General features: G+C 39.1%; 1 protein-coding gene and 1 pseudogene across 1 annotated transcript in view; one reads left to right on the top strand and one right to left on the bottom strand.

The window, feature by feature from the left end:
• EFCAB13 (EF-hand calcium binding domain 13) overlaps positions 1–15725 on the bottom strand; it is a 101850-nt gene that overhangs the window by 29992 nt on the left and 56133 nt on the right. Inside the window, exons 10-11 of the mRNA XM_043584901.1 lie at positions 15307–15450; positions 11161–11235 (exon numbers count right to left, since the gene is read on the bottom strand). Coding sequence (XP_043440836.1) covers positions 11161–11235; positions 15307–15450 — 219 coding nt within the window. The remainder of the gene's footprint in view (positions 1–11160; positions 11236–15306; positions 15451–15725) is intronic.
• LOC122486285 lies at positions 8835–8961 on the top strand (annotated as a pseudogene).

The raw sequence follows: 15725 nt of genomic DNA, 5'->3' as shown, positions 1-15725 counted from the left end.
CCAGAAAACTACCAGAAGACTAGCAGAACGGATTTTCCAGAGCCAAGCGTAGACAAGAGAACCACAGAAGAGGGCAGGAAGGGTGGAAGGCGGTGCATGCTACAGACTGGCGGGAGGGAGTCGGGGCAGAGGGGCAGCCTGTCGGCCAAGCAGAGGCCCCGAGTCTGGCTTGCAAAAGCAGAGGGGCCGGACGGAGTGTGTTCGGACAGCAAGCGGGACTTAACATCTGGAAGGTTATAAGTTAACAGCTCTGCTCAGAGAGCGGGAAGGCTGGAGGACAACGGGAGTGAGAGTTGTTGAGCCCCGGACAGCAAAGCTCAGCTTGGTGGGGAACAAAGGCGCTCGCCAGTGCCATCTCCCTTGCCCATCCCCCAGCCAAAATCCCGAAGGGAACCAGTTCCTGCCAGGGAACTTGCTTGCACCGCACAAACATCCAACGTTGTGCTTCTGCAGATCCATCCCACCGGAGGCGGATCTGACTCCCTCCGGGTGCTGCAGGGCTCCTCCCAAAGCTGATCACAGAAGGATAAGCTAGCTGAGCCTGCCCCTCCCGCCCCTGTGCACCTTGCCGATCCACCACAGCTAATACGCCAGATCCCCAGCACCATAAGCCTGGCAGTGTGCAAGTAGCCCAGACGGGCCACGCCACCCCACAGTGAATCCTGCCCCTAGGAGAGGGGAAGAGAAGGTACACACCAGTCTGACTGTGGCCCCAGCAGTGGGCTGGGGGCAGACATCAGGTCTGACTGTGGCCCCACCCACCAATGCAAGTTATTCAAGACAGCACAGGGGAAATGCCCTGCAGTCCCGCACCACTCCAGGGACTATCCAAAATGATGAAACGGAAGAATTCCCCTCAAAAGAATCTCCAGGAAATAACAACAGCTAATGAACTGATCAAAAAGGATTTAAACAATATAACAGAAAGTGAATATACAATAATAGTCATAAAATTAATTGCTGGGCTTGAAAACAGTATAGAGGACAGCAGAGAATCTATTGCTACAGAGATCAAGGGACTAAGGAACAGCCAGGAGGAGCTAAAAAATGCTATAAATAAGCTGCAAAATAAAATGGAAACAACCACGGCTCAGACTGAAGAGGCAGAGGAGAGAATAGGTGAACTAGAAGATAAAATTATGGAAAAAGAGCTGAGAAAAAGATTAAAAAAATCCAGGAGTATGAGGAGAAAACTAGAGAACTAAGTGATGCACTAAAGAGAAATAATCAACGCATAATTGGTATTCCAGAGGAGGAAGAGAGAGGGAAAGGTGCTGAAGGTGTACTTGAAGAAATCATAGCTGAGAACTTCCCTGATCTGGAGAAGGAAAAGGGCATAGAAATCCAAGAGGCACAGAGAACTCCCTTCAGACGTAACTTGAATCGATCTTCTGCATGACATATCATAGTGAAACTGGCAAAATACAAGGATAAAGAGAAAATTCTGAAAGCAGCGAGGGATAAACGTGCTCTAACATATAGAGGGAGACCTATAAGACTCATGACCGATCTCTCTTCTGAAACTTGGCAGGCCAGAAAGGAATGGCAGGAGTATCTTCAATGTGATGAACAGAAAAAATATGCAGCTGAGAATCCTTTATCCAGCAAGTCTGTCATTTAGAATAGAAGGAGAGATAAAGGTCTTCCCAAACAAACAAAATCTGAAGGAATTCGTCACCACTAAACCAGCCCTACAAGAGATCCTAAGGGGGATCCTGTGAGACAAAGTACCAGAGACATCACTACAAGCATGAAGCCTACAGACATCACAATGACTCTAAACCCATATCTTTCTATAATAACACTGAATGTAAATGGACTAAATGCGCCAACCAAAAGACATAGGGTATCAGAATGGATAAAAAAGCAAGACCCATCTATTTGCTTTCTACAAGAGACTCATTTTAGACCTGAGGACACCTTCAGATTGAGAGTGAGGGGATGGAGAACTATTTATCATGCCACTGGAAGTCAAAAGAAAGCTGAAATAGCCATACTTACATGAGACAAACTAGATTTTAAATTAAAGGCTGTAACAAGAGATGAAGAAGGGCATGATATAATAATTACAGGGTCTATCCATCAGGAAGAGCTAATAATTATAAATGTCTATGCGCCAAATACGGGGGCCCCCAAATATATACAACAATTACTCACAAACATAAGCAACCTTATTGATAAGAATGTGGTCATTGCAGGGGACTTTAACACTCCACTTACAGAAATGGATAGATCATCTAGACACACGGTCAATAAAGAAACGAGGGCCCTGAATGATACATTGGATCAGATGGACTTGACAGATATATTTAGAGCTCTGCATCCCAAAGCAACAGAATATACTTTCTTCTCGAGTGCACATGGAACATTCTCCAAGATAGATCACATACTGGGTCACAAAACAGCCCTTCATAAGTATACAAGAATTGAGATCATACCATGCATACTTTCAGACCACAATGCTATGAAGCTTGAAATCAACCACAGGAAAAAGTCTGGAAAACCTCCAAAAGCATGGAGGTTAAAGAACACCCTACTAACGAATGAGTGGGTCAACCAGGCAATTAGAGAGGAAATTTAAAAATATATGGAAACAAGCGAAAATGAAAATACAACAATCCAAACGCTTTGGGACGCAGCGAAGGCAGTCCTGAGAGGAAAATACATTGCGATCCAGGCCTATCTCAAGGAACAAGAAAAATCCCAAATACAAAATCTAACAGCACACCTAAAGGAAATAGAAGCAGAACAGCAAAGACAGCCTAAACCCAGAAGAAGAAGAGAAATAATAAAGATCAGAGCAGAAATAAACAATACAGAATCTAAAAAACTGTAGAGAGGATCAATGAAACCAAGAGTTGGTTTTTTGAAAAAATAAACAAAATTGAGAAACTTCTAGCCAGGCTTCTCAAAAAGAAAAGGGAGAGGACCCAAATATATAAAATCATGAATGAAAATGGAATTATTACAACCAATCCCTCAGAGATACAAACAATTATCAGGGAATACTATGAAAAATTATATGCCAACAAACTGGACAACCTGGAAGAAATGGACAAATTCCTAAACACTCACACACTTCCAAAACTCAATCAGGAGGAAATAGAAAGCTTGAACAGACCCATAACCAGCGACGACATTGAATCACTTATCAAAAATCTCCCAACAAATAAGAGTCCAGGACCAGATGGCTTCCCAGGGGAGTTCTACCAGACGTTTAAAGCAGAGATACTACCTATCCTTCTCAAGCTATTCCAAAAAATAGAAAGGGAAGGAAAACTTCCAGACCCATTCTATGAAGCCAGTATTACTTTGATTCCTAAACCAGACAGAGACCCAGTAAAAAAAGAGAACTACAGGCCAATATCCCTGATGAATATGGATGCAAAAATTCTCAATAAGATACTAGCAAATCGAATTCAACGGCATATAAAAAGAATTATTCACCATGATCAAGTGGGATTCATTCCTGGGCTGCAGGGCTGGTTCAACATTCGCAAATCAATCAATGTGATACATCACATTAATAAAAGAAAAGATAAGAACCATATGATCCTGTCAATCGATGCAGAAAAGGCATTTGACAAAATTCAGCATCCTTTCCTAATAAAAACCCTCGAGAAAGTCAGGATAGAAGGAGCATACTTAAACATCATAAGAGCTATTTATGAAAAGCCCACAGCTAACATCATCCTCAATGGGGAAAAACTGAGAGCTTTTTCCCTGAGATCAGGAACACGACAGGGATGTCCACTCTCACCGCTGTTGTTTAACACAGTGTTGGAAGTTCTAGCATCAGCAATCAGACAACAAAAGGAAATCAAAGGCATCAAAATTGGCAAAGATGAAGTTAAGCTTTTACTTTTTGCAGAAGACATGTTATTATACATGGAAAATCCGACAGACTCCACCCAAAGTCTGCTAGAACTGATACAGGAATTCAGCAAAGTTGCAGGATACAAAATCAATGTACAGAAATCAGTTGCATTCTTATACACTAACAATGAAGTAACAGAAAGACAAATAAAGAAACTGATCCCATTCACAATGGCACCAAGAAGCATAAAATACCTAGGGATAAATCTAACTAAAGATGTAAAAGATCTGTAAGCTGAAAATTATAGAAAGCTTATGAAGGAAATTGAAGAAGATATAAAGAAATGGAAAAACATTCCGTGCTCATGGATTGGAAGAATAAATATTTTCAAAATGTCAATACTACCCAAAGCTATCTACACATTCAATGCAATCCCAATCAAAATTGCACCAGCATTCTTCTCGAAGCTAGAACAAGCAATCCTAAAATTCATATGGAACCACAAAAGGCCCCGAATAGCCAAAGGAATTTTGAAGAAGACCAAAGCAGGAGGCATCACAATCCCAGACTTTAGCCTCTACTACAAAGCTGTCATCATCAAGACAGCATGGTATTGGCACAAAAACAGACACATAGACCAATGGAATAGAATAGAAACCCCAGAACTAGACCCACAAACGTATGGCCAACTCATCTTTGACAAAGCAGGAAAGAACATCCAATGGAAAAAAGACAGTCTCTTTAACAATTGGTGCTGGGAGAACTGGAGCGCAACCTGCAGAAGAATGAAACTAGACCACTTTCTCACACCATTCAAAAAAATAAACTCAAAATGGATAAAGGACCTGAATGTGAGACAGGAAACCATCAAAACCCTAGAGGAGAAAGCAGGAAAAGACCTCTCTGACCTCAGTCGTAGCAATTTCTTACTTGACACATCCCCAAAGGCAAGGGAATTAAAAGCAAAAATGAACTACTGGGGCCTTATGAAGACAAAAAGCTTCTGCACAGCATAGGAAACAACCAACAAAACTAAAAGGCAACCAACGGAATGGGAAAATATATTTGCAAATGACATATCGGACAAAGGGCTAGTATCCAAAATCTATAAAGAGGTCACCAAACTCCACACCCGAAAAACAAATAACCCAGTGAAGAAATGGGCAGAAAACATGAATAGACACTTCTCTAAAGAAGACATCCGGATGGCCAACAGGCACATGAAAAGATGCTCGCGTCGCTCCTCATCAGGGAAATACAAATCAAAACCACACTCAGGTATCACCTCACGCCAGTCAGAGTGGCCAAAATGAACAAATCAGGAAACTATAGATGCTGGAGAGGATGTGGGGAAACGGGAACCCTCTTGCACTGCTGGTGGGAATGCAAATTGGTGCAGCCACTCTGGAAAACAGTGTGGATGTTCCTCAAAAAATTAAAAATAGACCTACCCTATGACCCAGGAATAGCACTGCTAGGAATTTACCCAAGGGATACAGGACTACTGATGCATAGGGGCACTTGTACCCCAATGTTTATAGCAGCACTCTCAACAATAGCCAAATTATGGAAAGAGCCTAAATGTCCATCAACTGATGAATGGATAAAGAAATTGTGGTTTATATACACAATGGAATACTACGTGACAGTGAGAAAAAATGAAATATGGCCTTTTGTAGCAACGTGGATGGAACTGGAGAGTGCGATGCTAAGTGAAATAAGCCATACAGAGAAAGACAGATACCATATGGTTTTACTCTTACGTGGATCCTAAGAAACTTAACAGAAACCCATGGGGGAGGGGAAGGAGAAAAAAAAAAAAAGAGGTTAGAATGGGAGAGAGCCAAAGCATAAGAGACTCTTAACTGAGACCAAACTGAGGGTTGATGGGGGGTGGGAGGGAGGGGAGGGTGGGTAATGGGTACTGAGGAGGGCACCTTTTGGGATGAGCACTGGGTGTTGTATGGAAACCAATTTGACAATAAATTTCATATACTGAAAAAAAATAAAGTCATCTACAATTACCGTATTATTATCAGTAAGATTGCTTATGCTTGTGATTAATTTATAAATTTGGGTTCTATCAAGTTGGGGGCATAAACATTTATGATTGTTATCTCTTCTTGATGGATAGGCCCCTTAATTATGACAATAATGTCCTTCTTTATCATTTGCTACCGTCTTTACTTTAAAATCTAGTTTGTCTGATATAAGTATGGCTATTCCAGCTTTCTTTTGACTTCCAGTAGCATGATATATGGTTCTCCATCCCCTCACTTCCAATTTTCAGGTGTCCTCAGGTCTAAAATGAGTCTCTTGTAGACAGCATATAGATGGAACTTGGTTTTTTATCCATTTTGATACCCTATGCCTTTTGATTGGGGCATTTAGCCCATTTACATTCAGAGTTATGACTGAAAGATATGGATTTAGTGTCATTGTGTTATCTGTAGGTTTCATGATTGTGGCAATGTCTCTGGTCCTTTGTAGTCTTTGCAGCATTCCACTCACAGAGTGCCTGCAGGGTTGGTTTAGTGGTCATGAATTCCTTCAGTTTTTGTTTGTCTGGAAAAGACTTGATCTCTCCTTCATTCTGAATGACAGCCTTGATGGATAAAGGATTCCTGGCTGCATATTTTTCCTATTCAGCACATTGAATATTTCCAGCTACTCCCTTGTGGCCTGCCAAGTTTCAGTGGACAGGTCTGCTGCTACCCTTATGTGTCTGCCCTTGTAGGTTAAGGCCCATTTGTCCCTAGCTGCTTTCAGAATTCTCTCTTTATCTTTGTATTTTGCCAATTTCACTATGATATGCCTTGGGGCTGACCTGTTTCTGTTAATTCTGAAGGGAGTTCTCTGTGCCTCCTGGACTTGGATGTCTGCTTCCTTCCCCAGGTTAGGGAAGCTCTCAACTATAATTTGGTGAAATAAACCCTCTGCCCCTTTCTCTTTCTTCTCCTTCTGGAACTCCTATGATACAGATATTATTATATCTCATTGAATCACTTAGGTCTCTAATTCTCCCCTCAAGGTCTAATATTTTCCTCTCTCTCTCTTTTTCAGCTTCATCATTTTCCATAATGTTATCTTCTATTTCACTTATTCTTCCCTCTGCTCCTTCACCCTTGCTGTCTCTGCATCTAGTTTATTTTGCATCTCATTTACTGCATTTCTTAATTCATCATGACTATCTCTTGTGTCCTTGATCTCTGCAGCAATAGATTCTCTGCTGTCTTCTATAGTTTTTTCAAGCCCAGCTCTTAGTCTTATGACGATTATTCCAAATTCTTGTTTAGATATATTGTTTATATCTGTTTTGAGCAATTTTTCTGGCTGTCATTTCTTCCTAGAATTTTTGAGAATTCTTCTGTCTAGTCATTTTGTCTAGTTTTCTGTCTTTTACGTGTGTTAATAGTTTGTTATGTGTCCTGCCCCTGTGAGTACTACTATGTCAAAAAGGGGTCATATACTATCCAGGGCCTGACCCTTCAGGAGGTGTTTTTGGAGTGTGTCGCATGCTCTCTGTTGTTGTGACTCTGGTTGCTTTATACCCCTACTCCCAGTGGTGGTTTGGACCTTCCACCAGGCGTGCTTTGATTTGTTCATTGACGTGACCCTGGAAAAAATTAAAAAGGGGAGGGGGTGGAAGAAGCCTTATCCCATAGAAAGAGGGAAATGACAGGGGCAGGGAAAGAGAAAAAAAAATTGAGCGGGCAGAGAATCAGAGAAACTATACGGCTTAATCTAGAGAGAGAGAGAAAAATAAAGAAGGAGGAGATACAGAAGAGGTGTAAAATGCATAGATTAAAAATGCCTGCTTAAACAAATTAACAACCAAAATAGAGAAGGGAAGGAAGAAGAAGAAGGAGAAAAGACGAGAAAAGAAAATAGGTGTTACCAAAGATCAAATCAGAAAATGAAAAACTGCCGGACCGTTGTTCGATGGTGCCCTGGAACCAGTGGTTGTGCTGGTCTGGAGGAGGGACCCTCTGGCTGGGTAAGGGTCAATTCTCCCTCCAGCAGATATGCAATTGCCAGGCATGGTGAGGCAGGGTTTGGTGTAAGCAGTCCAACCTCCACTGGGGGCCTGCTGCCCTGTTCCCTGAAGCCCCACCACGTTGGTGATTGGAGGAAAATGGCATCATCGCAGTTTCTCCTCCCTCCCTAGACCAAACCACCCTGTTAGGCAGCCCTCACAGCACAGCACAGCACAGCACAGCACAGGCACGATCTGGTCAGTTTGTCCCGCTCCACAGTCTCCTGCACCTCCCAGGCACTCAGCTGGGATTCAAACCCCAACATCTTAAAGGATCCCACTCCACACACCCGGTTCTGGGGTGGCACCACTCTGCCAAGCTGACACAGGGCCTCTCAAGATAGAATCTTAAGCAGGATCCATGCCCAGCACAGAGCCTGATGTGGGGCTCCATCTCACAACGCTGCGGTCATGACCTGAGCTAAAATCAAGAGTCGGACACTCAACTGACTGAACCAACCAGGCACCACTCTACCCGAGTTCTAATCTTAATTCTACCACATACTAGCTATGTGACTTCTTTAACCTCTGTGCCGTGGTTTTCCCACCCATAAAATAAAAATAATAGAGTTGATGTGAGAATGAAATGAGTTAATAAATAAAAATTATCTAAAACAGTACTGGCACATAGTAAACCCTCAATAAATGTGAGTAATATAATAAGTATTATTGTTATTACTTGGTACAGACAAGTCTAGAATTATAATTGAGATGCCTACTTAAAACCAGGGCCTGGGTGGCTCAGTCAGTTAAGCGTCGACTTCAACTCAGGTCACGATCTCTCAGTTTGTGAGTTTGAGTCCCCCATTGGGCTCTGTGCTGACAGCTCAGAACCTGGAGCCTGTTTCGGATTGTGTGTCTCCCTCTCTCTCTGCCTATCCGCTGCTCGCACTTTGTCTCTTGCTCTCTCAAAAATAAATAAACATTAAAAAAAATTTTAATACAAAACAAACAAACAAAAAAAAAAAAAAGACAGGGCCCAGCTTTGCACAGTGGCAGTATCATAGCCAATGAGGTTTATCCGAGGCGCGATTATTGCTAATTGAAAACTTTTCCCAAAAAAGACAGGGCCCCGGAAAATCTTTCTATCTGAAAATTATTAATAAAAACACTTTAGTCACCTTTTTAGGAATTCAAGAAGAAAGGCTGTTCTCTGCCAGAGGTGTGGATAGAAAGAATAAAATCTCCAATGATAACCTAAATCCCAAGGCCATCATGTGTGAGTGTCAGGTTCCAAATCAATTTATACAATACATAAATCTCAAAGAATTAATATAAACCTGTCACCAGCTAATATCTTTATGGAAAAAAACTAAATTGGATCCCAATTTCACTCTAAACATAAAAATCAATTTCAGGTGAATTAAAGACTTAACTATGAAAAAGAAAAACTTAAAAACTTTTAGGAGAAAATATTGGGAAATATCTTAACGTCATCAAAAGAGTGACAGGCTTCTATTTTCCTTTTAAAGGCTAAGTTATCTGCTAAATGTGAGAAGGGCTAAGGTTGGAGTAGGAATGGAAGTTTGAGCAAATGGAGATTGTTAATTAGTTATTTCAGAGAGTAAAAGAATAAACTAACTGGGAGAGGGTGGGAATCACATAATTCCTAGGTAGTGCTGAGGGCCACCAGACACTGATGGTCAAGATTTCTAAGTGTTCAATCTGCTGAGCTATATAATTTTCTCTAGAAATGATGTCAGCCACGAGGAGAAGCCAGCATTGGGAGTTTTGTCAGACAGGTGCAACCAAAGGGCAATTTAGGGTACTGAAGACTTTAGGGTATTCGAGGTACACAGACCAGAGATTTTCAAGTGGATAAGGAAGAAAAGTGAAAACAGGGAGACTGGTGGGTAAGGACGAAGTTGAGGGATAAATGGATAGAAGGTCCCAATGAGATATACAGAACCAATAAGCTGTCTGGTGAAGAAATGAGCAGCCAGATGAAGAAAAAAGGAAAGCAGTGAATATAAATGTGCAATATTTAACAACAAGAAAGGAAATTTAACTATAGATATGAGATAATATACTATACTATATTATAGTATATGTAATATACTATACAACTCTGTGCTAATAAAACTTTTTAACTCAGAGTGCCTGGGTGGATCATTTGGTTAAGCATCCTACTTCGGCTTGGGTCAAGACCTCGCTGTTTGTGAGTTCGAGCCCCACGTCGGGCTCTGTGCTGACAAGCTCAGAGCCTAGAATCTGCTTAGATTCTGTGTTTCTGTCTCTTTCTGCCCCTCCCCGGCTCGTGCTCTATCTTTCTCTGTCTCTCATAAATAATAAAAATGTTTAAAAACAAAAACAAAAACTTTTTATCTCCATGAAACTAAAATTCCCAGGATAAATGAAGTGACTAACAATGCAAATAATCTCTTCATCCAATTAATCTATTATGTTCCACCTTGTATAGAAAGCAAATTAAATTGATTTCTAGTGTAAGGTAAAATAACTGTTACTTAAAATGCACTATTACCCAATAGCTAAGCACAAAATAACAAAATACTACTTTTCGCTTCAATTTTTAAACTAACTTCACTCCATTTAAAATATACATATAGGACCTTATATTTCTTTACAGTGAGCTTCTGAGTGGCCAAGACTGTCTTTCTCATCTTAACAGCTCATCAGCTTAACAGAAAGCATATATAACAATGGCTCAGTAAATATTACTGAATAAATTGGAAGATGGAAAAAAATATATAAACAAATGAAAGAGGAAATTCTGCATATGAGTACTCAGCGCTAGTCACTAGATGGCATCACTTCCTCAAATTGGGAAGACATTTTACATCTTCCAAAAAGGAATTTTATATACACGGTTCTAGCTCTTTATAGTAAGTGTGAGGATAAACAGCAAGCTCGTAAAAACTTTCAATTCATTTGCACGTGGAAGTGCTCAAGATTTAGAAATCATGAACAGAGAAGATTGAAACCAAACATCAGCAGTAAGCCAGGCATCTGTTTGGCTGACGACCTACAGGATGACTGCCTCTTTTAGTCTACTACACTCTTCTAAAGTTTGTCACACCAGTTGGTCCACTAAAAGCACAATATATGTTGGGGTGGGTGGCTCAGTCAGGTAAGTGTGTCCAACTCTTGAGTTCCGCTCAGGTCACGATCTCATGGTTTGTGAGATCGAGCTGTGCACTGGGCTCTGTACTGACAGTGTGGAGTCTTCTTGGGATTCTCTCTCTCTCCCTTTCTCTCTCTCTGCCCTGCCCCTGCTCTTTCTCTGTCTCTCAAAATAAATAAATAAACTTGAAAAAGTAAATAAAAGCACAAAATGTGATGTTCTTACATAATTTTTCAGAGAAGCGCTCCGTATTGGTCATCATTGTATCAATGAAATCTTTAAAATTCACTTTTTTCGTTTCTAAGGAGAAAAGAATATTTTCTTCAATATCTTCAAATGTTAATTATGACAACTATTGAATTATGTAAAATAAATCATAGGGAGATAACATGATTATAGCCATCAGCTAATACCACTAAAAATATATGGTTCTAAGAGGAAAAAGCAATTCAACACACAAGGAGAAAGTAAAACTGAAAAATGCCAGGAAAGTTAATCAAAATCCTTCTAGTTACAAGCGCACAACATTTTTAATTTTAACTTACATGATCTTGTCTTGGCCTGACAACAACTCAAAGATATGTCGGTAAAGAATTAGTGTATTATTTTATACGTTTTTAAAAATACTTAGACATGATATCATGATTTTTTTCCCCAGGTCACAAAAGGAAATACGAGATCAGAGATTAGAAGTGAGCTTTCTTGACCTCTGGTTTCTCCCACCTCAGGCTACCATTCACATTGTTATCTTTATTCCAGTATACGTTTGAAACTATTAAACGTTTTAATAGTCATTCTATACTTAGAAAATGTCTTTCCTTGATTATATATAATATCCCAATATTAGAATGGATAAAGATTTCTAAGAATTTTCTAAGGCTGCATATAAAGGTTTTATATAAATAGGATGAGCTTTTGATAACACTACTCCTTTGTTTATCCCACTAAAAACATCAAATTCCAATTCTAATCTATAAAAGATAAGGCACAGCCTATTGCCTATTTCCAAGATAAAGAATCTTTGAGAAGTTTACTTTAAGGAGCACCAAATTACTTTGTATTCTTAACCAAATATTTAAAGACTTGAAAAAAATGAGACTTTGAAAAATTCTAGGGGAATGTTAGAGTTAATGAAGATTTATATTCACTAACAGGAACATATAACTTTCTAAAGCAATAGATTCCCTATTTTTGATAATGTCTATTTGATACAAAAATGTTTTAGCTGAACCACTGAACCCGCCTCCCATTTGAAGAACATTATTGTTTTAAGGACAAAATTACTTTTTATTTTTATTATTTTTTAATATAGTTTATTGTCAAATTGGTTTCCATACAACACCCAGTACTCATCCCAACAAGTGCCCTCCTCAATGCCCATCAGCCACTTTCCCCTCTCCCCCACCCCCATCAACCCTCAGTTTGTTCTCAGTATTTAAGAGTCCCTTATGGTTTGCCTCACTCCCTCTCTGTAACATTTTTCCCCCTTCCTCTCCCTCACAGTTGAAGAACATTATTAACACCACTGCATCTGCTTCTGTACTTCCCCCATTCTATTCTACTGCTTCTTTACAGAGAGAACATTGCTGATTTTTTTAAAATTAACCAAGGTCTTGCTTTTTTACATATAATTTTACACAGGATAAACAAAATATTCCTTAATTTTGTTTTACAGCTCTATAAAAATTATCACACTATAGCAATCTAGACTTGCTTTTTTCATTCAATATTATATTTCCAAGAACCATCCATATAGTATATTGCTATAGTTCATTTTCACTAATGTACACATTATCAGTATTTCATCATGCATCAGTGGTAAATACCACAATTTATTTATACATTCTATCACTGATCATGTTGTTTCTTTTTGTTCCTTCCTTCCTTCCTTCCTTCCTTCCTTCCTTCCTTCCTTCCTTTTTCTATTAAGATCAGAGCTGCTATGAGCATTTTTAACATATCTCCTTGCACATCAGTGCAGAGATTTTCTGGGATGTATCACTAAAAAATGGATTTTCTAAGCCATGAAGTATGAAAACCTTACAGAATACTACATAATGTTTTTCAAAGTTCTTTTACCACTTTTGCCTTATTTACCAACAATTAACAGACCTTAATTTTTGCCAATTTGGTCAGCATCAAAAGGTATTTCATTGTGACCTAAATTTTGCATGTCCCTGATTACTATGATGTATAAAAAGACTTCATATGATTATTAGCAACTTACGTTTCTTCATCTGGCAATGGCTGTTCTTGTAATTTGGCCATTTTTCTCTTGGGTTGTTAATTTATAGGGGTTTCCTATTTATTCTCCACAATGATCTTTCGCTGTTATGAGTGTTACAAATAATCTTTACTCTGGAATGCCTGGGTGGCCCAGTCAATTAAGCATCCAACTTTGGCTCAGGTCATGATCTCACAATTCATGAGTTCAAGCCCCACTTAGGGCTCTGTGCTGACAGCTGGGAGCCTGGAGCCTGCTTCAGATTCTGTCTCCCTCTCTCTCTGCTCCTCCCCCACTCATACTCTGCACCTCTCTCTCTCTCTCAAAAATAAATAAGCATTAAAAAAAATTTTTTTAAATAATAATCTTTGCTCCATTTGTGGCTTGTATTTTCATTCTGTTTGTATTACCTTTTAATAAAGAGAAGTTCTTATTTTTAATGTAGTCAAATGTATAAATCTTTTCTGGTTAGTGATTTTGTATCTTTTTTCTTTTTTTTTCAACGTTTATTTATTTTTGGGACAGAGAGAGACAGAGCATGAACGGGGGAGGGGCAGAGAGAGAGGGAGACACAGAATCGGAAACAGGCTCCAGGCTCTGAGCCATCAGCCTAGAGCCCGACGCGGGGCTCGAACTCACGGACCGCGAGATCGTGACCTGGTTGAAGTCGGACGCTTAACCGACTGCGCTACCCAGGCGCCCCAGTGATTTTGTATCTTAAAAATAATTCCTTGTAACTCTAAGTCAGAAAATTTTTCTTCTTTCTCTAAAGAGAATTTTAGTGTTCGTTTCTGGAAATCATTACTGAATATGATATATAGGTAGGGATCCAATTCTATTTTTTACATTTGAATAATTAATTATTCCAGCACCATTTATTAACTGGTGCTTCCCCTCCCCCCCAGTAATCTGCCACCTCATTATATATGTTTCCTTATGTGTGTGTAGATATATTTGGAAGTTACTTATCCTGTCCTATCAATTTCTCTATCCCTGTGCCATTTTCACACTGTTTTACTTACTGTAACTTTTTTTTTTAATTTTTTTTCAACGTTTTTTATTTATTTTTGGGACAGAGAGAGACAGAGCATGAACGGGTGAGGGGCAGAGAGAGAGGGAGACACAGAATCGGAAACAGGCTCCAGGCTCTGAGCCATCAGCCCAGAGCCCGACGCGGGGCTCGAACTCACGGACTGCGAGATCGTGACCTGGCTGAAGTCGTACGCTTAACCGACTGCGCCACCCAGGCGCCCCCTTACTGTAACTTTATAATGAGTCTTAATATCCAGAGTAGCAAGATCCCTCCAACACCACTCATACACCCTATCCACGTTTTTCTTCCTCAAGAGTGTTTTAGCTACTCTTCATCTTTGTTTATGCATACAAATATTAGAATTAATTCATCAAAAAGTCAGGGTTTTATTAGGATTGCTTTAGATAAGTAAATTAGTTATGAGAACTGGCAGACTTGGGGGTCTCTGAGTCCATTAATATGGGATATATTCCAATTTATTTAGGTATTCTATAATGTCTTTTAACAAAGTCTTATCATTTTCTCACACAAGGCACATAACTTACATTTGTTCTATTCCTTTTTTGCTTTTCATTATGGAAAAATGTTAATACACGCAAAATAAGAAATATATTGTAATAAAAGTTCACATACTCTTCCTGTACTCTTCACATACTCTTCATGGCCATTCTTATTTCATCTATAGCCCCACACACTTGTCTATCTCACAACCACCCTTTCTCTTTAGAAAAGATGCTGCTAAGTTATAAGGGTATAGATACTCAAAACTAGTACCTTCCTTATGAATTATAGGCTTTGGCATAATAAAGAGTCGTTTGTCCCATTTAACGACTTTTGTCCTGACCTCTTCCTTGTCAGAAAGCAAAACCACAAACTCTACTTTCTTTTTGTTTGTACTTTTGCCTATAGGAAAAAAATGTCTGGAAAGACTGTTAATACTGGGTATTTCTGGATCATGGGATTTTGTGTGTTTTGTTGTACTTTTGAGTATTTTTCTGTATTGACTTCATTTTAATGGACTTTTTTCTAATCAAAAAAATAAAGTCATTATTCTGAGGGGAAAAAATAGCAAAGTGACCATCTTTTCACATGCGTCAACCCAGTTTTCACTTACTGTCAGCTTCAGTCAACTCTGTGATCTTCTCAAATTCTGGCTTAGAAAGGTAAACTCCAAAATGCTGAAGACAAGTATTCATATCTTCATAATCAATATTTTCATCTTTAATTTTATCAAGGGCTTTAATGACATCGGTCAACACTGAAAATAAAGCAGTATGCTAATGAGTATTAAATATAAGTCAAAAAGAAAACACCAAAAGTAGATGAATTTTAGTTCTAACACTAAATAAACAAGCATAGAAAATAACTTCAGAAATGTTATATATGAAAAGAATTACCAGAATCTTTAATACTGAAAACCAACAAAGTACAAAATGAGAGCCAAAAATATATTCTACTTTGCTATAATCTCTGTACCGAAGGAAGTGCCAATTTAATTGCAACTTAAGTGCACAGGAACAAAAATATTATACA

The sequence above is a fragment of the Prionailurus bengalensis genome, chromosome E1 (assembly GCF_016509475.1).
Source record: "Prionailurus bengalensis isolate Pbe53 chromosome E1, Fcat_Pben_1.1_paternal_pri, whole genome shotgun sequence".
Classification (NCBI taxonomy): Eukaryota; Metazoa; Chordata; class Mammalia; order Carnivora; family Felidae; genus Prionailurus; species Prionailurus bengalensis.
This window is presented reverse-complemented; position numbering and strand designations above follow the sequence as displayed.